Genomic DNA, 6311 nt, shown 5'->3' on the forward strand with positions numbered 1-6311 from the left:
CCTCTTAACATGTGAAATAAAGTCTTCCATAGTTCCATGCTCGATCAAAAGCCAATCAAAAGCTTCTACTATAGCGCCGTTTGCGGCTAAACAGTGCGTTAGACGGTTGACTGATGATGTCATTTCCGATTACAAATTTCTTACCCCCACTACCGATATGCTCTCTCCAGTCCTCCATGGAGAAGCGCGACCGGCTTATGGCAGTATCGCAAAAGTACTAGAAAATATTAAAAATGGCGTCGAATGGCCAATCATAAGTTTGATTTATTCGGCAGCCATTTATAATAGCGATAAATCAATCTTATGATTGGCCATTTGCGAGTCCAATCAGGACTTGTAACACCGGTCGCGCTTCTCTGATAATCTAGGACTCTACATCTATATAAAATATAGATTTACTTGATTATATTACCAACAGAAACCTTTATCTCATAATTTCATAAATATTTCGGTGCTAAAACGTTTGCTAGTTGTTTGCTAGATCCGTATATACAAGTATTTTTCCTATTTTATCGATAAATTGTCCCATATTTTATTTATTAATAATTTTCAATAATCTAGTAACTTTAGTTTTGGTTATTTTTAGGCAACTCGATGCGCATGCGCTGTTCTTGTTTGTGTCAGTTACTAGATTATTGAAAGCAGAACTGACAAAGTGACAACACTGTTTGAGCAAATCAAACTTAATTTCCTAACAAATCCATCAAAAATCAAAATTGTATTTAAAATATCATTTGTGATATTTTTTAAAACATGACTAATTCTACTTTCATTCTTGATAACGGTGCTTGCACGGCAAAGGTTGGTTTAGCCAACGAGACACCCAGGTAAGTATGCTATATTAAAAGAAAATTGTATTTTCAACAATAGTGCATTTATTTATATTAATCGAGAAAAATATTTCAGATTAGTTCCAAATTGCATAATGAAAGCAAAGAGCGAACGTCGCAGGCCTTTCATTGGAAATCAAATAGAAGATTGCAGAGACGCCTCTGGGCTATTTTACATCTTACCTTTTCAGAAAGGTTACTTGGTGAATTGGGACATTCAAAAAACTGTATGGGACTATATATTCTCAAAAGAATCTTGTTCGGTTAATTTAAATCAGTTATCTGTAATAGTGACCGAACCTATATTTAATTTTCCAAGTATTCAAGAGGCTATGACTGAGATCTTCTTTGAGGAATATGAATGTCACAGTCTCTTAAGAATAAACGCTCCGAGTCTTTCGTGTTACAATTATAGAGTGGAATATCCTACCACAAAATGCTGCATAGTAGTAGATAGTGGTTATAGTTTTACACACATTATCCCATATATTAATGATACAAAAGTAAAGGAAGGAATACGAAGGATAGATGTAGGTGGCAAGCTTTTAACAAATCATCTGAAAGAGATCATATCTTATCGTCAGCTGCACGTTATGGATGAAACATACGTAATTAATCAAGTGAAAGAGGATTCTTGTTTTGTGTCGCAAGATTTCTTCAAGGATATGGAACAGGCTAAGCGTAAATTAGAGAATAATATTGTTAAAGATTATGTTTTGCCAGATTATACGACTCTTCGACGTGGATACCTTAAGGATCCTGAGCCATCTAATGAACAGCAAACATTACGTTTAACTAATGAAAGATTTGCAATACCAGAAATATTATTTCATCCAGCAGATGTCGGCATTCGACAAATGGGTATTTCAGAAGCTATTATGGATTCCATAAAGGCATGCAGTGAAGAAACATGGCCTCATTTTCTATCCAATATTATACTTACCGGTGGTAATGCAAAGTTTCCAGGATTTAAAGATAGAGTTTACAAAGAAGTTAGAAGTTTAGCTCCAGCTGAATATTCTGTGAACGTCTACTTACCACAAAAGTATTTATATGTTTCATTTGCTATTATTTTGTAAAAACCCTAATAATAGTTAATAAGATTGTATATAATAATATTCTTTCAACTTTTAGTCCAATTAATTATGCGTGGTTTGGTGGGAAACAACTTTCACAAGACACAATATTTTCTAATCTTTTGGTGACGAGAGAAGAATACGAGGAAGAGGGACCATCTGTATGTTTTGAAAAATTTGACGTATAATTTTGTTCTTGTACAATATTTATTAATAAAGTTTTGATATAATTGTACTACTAATCAGTATAAACAAGTATAAATATTTTGAAAATAAACGAATTACAGAAATTAAACAATATTATATTAAGCACGTTTTTCATAATTCTTTTCATTAATATTAAATTGCTATCGTCACGTAAAATACACTGTTATTAGAAAATTACTTTTTTGTAGTAACCATGTAGATAATTTTACAAATTATAAGAAGTAAGTAATTTTATACGTATCTAAGACAAAGTAATTACATATGATATTGTGTAAATATAAAAGTTTAAAAATTTTTTAATATGGAATGTGGCATTGTCTATATTAAATTATCTTCAAATTGATTTCATCTGTGCCATTAAATCTTCTAAACTTAATCCTGTAGATTCAGGAACAGTTTGTCCTTCTGAATTGCTTGTACATGTAGGCGCTGGTACAGTATATGCATGTCGCACACCTGGAGTTGATAATACGCATGTTTTTTCATTCGAATGATTACTTTGTTCATCAACCAAACAAATTCCTATAAAAAAATAATATTTAGCTAAGAGTATTATATATGAAGATATAAATGTTTTGAAACTGTAGTTACAAACTAATAACTAATACGAAGCTGGTGCGCAGTTGTATGTGCTGATTGATAAAATGAAAAGTACAAACGATTATAAGTCCGCTAAAGATTATAACTGAAGAGCTCAGTAAACATTGAAATCGATATTTGAATTCGTAATCAATTGTTCATTTGTACTTTAAAATTTTATTAATCGCACGCACAACTTCGCGTCAGACTCGTATTGATCATTGATTTGTAACTATAGTTACATAATGAGTCAAATAAATTTATTGCAATTCATATATGTATATATATTATATATATATATATATACCCCATTCATTATCTTCGTGTACAGGTTTTTCTTCAATAACATTTTGTTTCTGTTGAATTTTTGGCATTGTCAAATATTCTTTTTGCCTTTGTTTACAATATACATCATCACAATTTGGATTAGGCCGCAAAGTCATAGTAGGGAAATAATCTTCCATAGCATTGTAACCTAAATAATGAGACACTTTTCCAAATTTTAATAAAAACTTCAAAACATTTTGCACCAAAAAGCCTGCTATGATACCCATCGTAGTAGGTAATGATGCAGCGCATACTCCTTCACGTTTCAAGGTTTTCTCATCAATGCTAGATGCTACAATCAAAGGTGGAGCACACTGAAAATTCAAATTTAGGAATGAGACAATTACAGAATAAATTTTGTAAAATAATTATATAGAAATCATTATATTCTTCAAGATAAATTTAATTTATAGAATTCTTTAAAAGACAACTAAAAATAATAGAGTGATCAATTTATGATGATTCGTTTTAAGTGGTACACAGATTTTTCCATTAAACTAAGCATTTAAAAAAAATGTTTTATTCTTATGAAATACTCTTTAATTTCCTTACATTAACACTTAGGCAGAGTAAGATAAATTAATCATAAAGAAAAATTATATCGATAATTACTTCAGACAAGCATAGTATATTTTTTATATGCAATTTGCAATCATACAATTTTTAAAAGCGTTAGGTATAGTTTCTTTGATTTATTTCATGATTTATGTGCATAAAAATATTAAAGTAAAACAATCAGGACATGAATATCTTACGAGATATTTTATATTTTATGTCAAAATATATGCCAGAATAAAATATCAATTGTGGATTTTTTTATAACTTATTTAAATATTTTTGTAAAATACTTTAATATAAAATAATAAAAAAAAACCAAATTATGTGTAAAAAATTATCATTTCTTGAAAATAACTTGAAAATAAATGTAACTATTTTATAAAGTATTTCATAAAATATTTGTCGCTTTTCCATCTTAAAACTATAAAACTTTTTATTTAAAACATTTTTTTCCAATACGTTTAGTGTTTTATGGAAAAATTAGCATATCATTTAAAAGAAATTATCACGTAATACAAACAGTCTATATATAAATCAAATAAAAATCTTACTGCAAAACAGGCTGTTTCACCAGGTACAATAAATTGAATGTGACCGGACACTGCATTTTCAGATACTCCACTTTCAAACCATTTCTGCTTAAGTTCGTTACATGCAGTATTTATTGCCATGCGAGCTTCAAAATTATCGACACAACTCAGTACCAAATCGACTGGACCATTTTTCAAACTAGAGTTACTGAAAAAATATATGAATTTAAATTACTAAAACTCACTAAATTAACTTAAAATAGATATTAATTTTGAAAGAATTTAGCATAGAAATCTGTAGATATAAAACAGGATAATTCATATTAAAAAAGGATTAAAAAATAAAATCTAATATTCCAAGTAGCAAGGTGACGTCTTAATAACGTCTCTAATGTCAATAAGATGTTATTGAAACATCATTTGATGTCATCTTGTTATGACTCTCAAATATATAACTGACTCTCAAAAATAACAAGAATTAGTGAAACAGATAATAAAAGTCAGAATGCAGAACTTGGTGTAGAAGAATTCTTTTCAAATTATTCAGTAGTCATCTCGATGACGAAGGAAGATTTTAAGAATATGTATTGATAATTTAATAAAAGAATACTTATGCACCAAGTTCTGCGTTTTGACTCTTATTGCCTGTTTCATTAATTCTTGTTATCTTTAAAAAGGAATTTATAAATTTATACCTTATTGTATTCATAAAATCTTGAAAATGATCAACAGTCGTAATATTATAATTGTGTATTTCAATTTCCACATCAGGATTTATGTAACGCAAAGTATTTGCTGCCGCCTCTACTTTACTCTGGCCTGCTTGATAAGGTTGAAAAAATAATCTGTTCATATTTGCAAGTTCTACACTATCATAATCAAACAGTAGCAACTGAAACATGTAATAGAACATTATTGAATACCAATTCATTAACATGCAATATATCGTTGTGTTGATAAAAAAGATGACATATGTTAAAAATTTTTAATAAAAGGATATGTTATTACAATATCTCTATTATACCTTTCCGATACCGCATCTTGTCAACATTTCTGCTGTTACACTACCAACACCACCAATTCCGACTATAGCTACCGTTAATTCTCGTATTTTCTCATAATTTTCAACAATACCCATACGCTTCAATGCCATCAATCGACTGGAAGATATTAGAAGGCAAAAATATAAAGCTTGGAAAATTCTGTACATTCGTATCTCTTTTATGTATACTAAAATAATATAAATAATCGAAAAACATTGTGAAACATTTTACCTATATGGGTTTGAATCCACTACTTCATCTGACATATGTTCAATCCTTTCCCTCGTTAATGTTGCATCTCTATCTTTCTTTTCTCGCAGCTCATTTTCGAGCTCTATGACTCTCTGTTGCAAGCTTTCTATTTCATTCATATTTAAAAAAAAAACTATTAAAATTTAACTAAAATAAATTCTGTAAAAAAGAGATTATTATTAGTGACAGCAGGTGATAGTTAAGGATCCAACTGGATCAGCATCAGCAACTCCGAAAAATGGCCCTTCACTCCGTTACCCGAGCAAATGCGGCCAGAACACACGTGCTGACACGCTCGAAGACGTCACACAGTCACATAGCAGCCGAATCACGTCCTCTTAAAAACCCCCCACCCCGCGGCGAGTGGTATGGCAAGGGTCAAAGGCGCGGGATAAAATAAATTCTTCAGCGTTAGATACAAAATTCTTTCATCATGAATTCGAATACGAAAAGAATCCACAATTCAGATTTTTTATTTCGATTTTTTTCACAGTAACGTTGATTGGATTTTCAGATTTCTTATTGGAAAGTAGGTATTGTCAGAAATAAAAGACGAATAAATTAAATATATATTAAAGTAACCTACAATTGCACAAAAATTACATAATTAAGTTAGAAATTTTGATTTTGTTAATTTTATTAACTTTAATTAGAATGAGGATTAATTATTTTAATTACAGTTTTTCTTAAAGAATTATTGTATTTAATTTATTGTATTAAATTCTTTATATGATACGTTCAGCAATATTAAGAGGTAAGGCCAACAACGAGCAATATATGTAGGGTGTTAAGAGGATGCTAAAGCCGTCTGTTTTATCGACAAAAATACTATTTTTGTTGGATACAAAATACTTCGTATTAATCGCATAGAATAAAATTTCCTTTTCCACGATTAAAACACATATGCTA

General features: G+C 29.8%; 2 protein-coding genes across 2 annotated transcripts; one reads left to right on the forward strand and one right to left on the reverse strand.

Annotated features, from left to right (window-relative positions):
• The first annotated feature begins 625 nt into the window (after positions 1 to 625).
• LOC105449824 (actin-related protein 6) lies at positions 626 to 2201 on the forward strand. The gene is made up of 3 exons (XM_011689210.1): positions 626 to 827; positions 907 to 1875; positions 1965 to 2201. The coding sequence occupies exons 1-3, from the start codon at positions 754 to 756 to the stop codon at positions 2092 to 2094; spliced, it is 1173 nt and encodes a 390-aa protein (XP_011687512.1). The 5' UTR covers positions 626 to 753; the 3' UTR covers positions 2095 to 2201.
• LOC105449823 (ubiquitin-like modifier-activating enzyme 5) lies at positions 2095 to 5715 on the reverse strand. The gene is made up of 6 exons (XM_011689209.1): positions 5382 to 5715; positions 5132 to 5267; positions 4803 to 4999; positions 4129 to 4315; positions 3000 to 3333; positions 2095 to 2635 (listed from the first exon to the last, which is right to left on the reverse strand). The coding sequence occupies exons 1-6, from the start codon at positions 5519 to 5521 to the stop codon at positions 2448 to 2450; spliced, it is 1182 nt and encodes a 393-aa protein (XP_011687511.1). The 5' UTR covers positions 5522 to 5715; the 3' UTR covers positions 2095 to 2447.
• Between the last annotated feature and the right edge of the window lie 596 nt (positions 5716 to 6311).

Source organism: Wasmannia auropunctata, unplaced genomic scaffold (assembly GCF_000956235.1).
Source record: "Wasmannia auropunctata unplaced genomic scaffold, wasmannia.A_1.0 LD336071.1, whole genome shotgun sequence".
In the NCBI taxonomy this organism is placed as follows: Eukaryota; Metazoa; Arthropoda; class Insecta; order Hymenoptera; family Formicidae; genus Wasmannia; species Wasmannia auropunctata.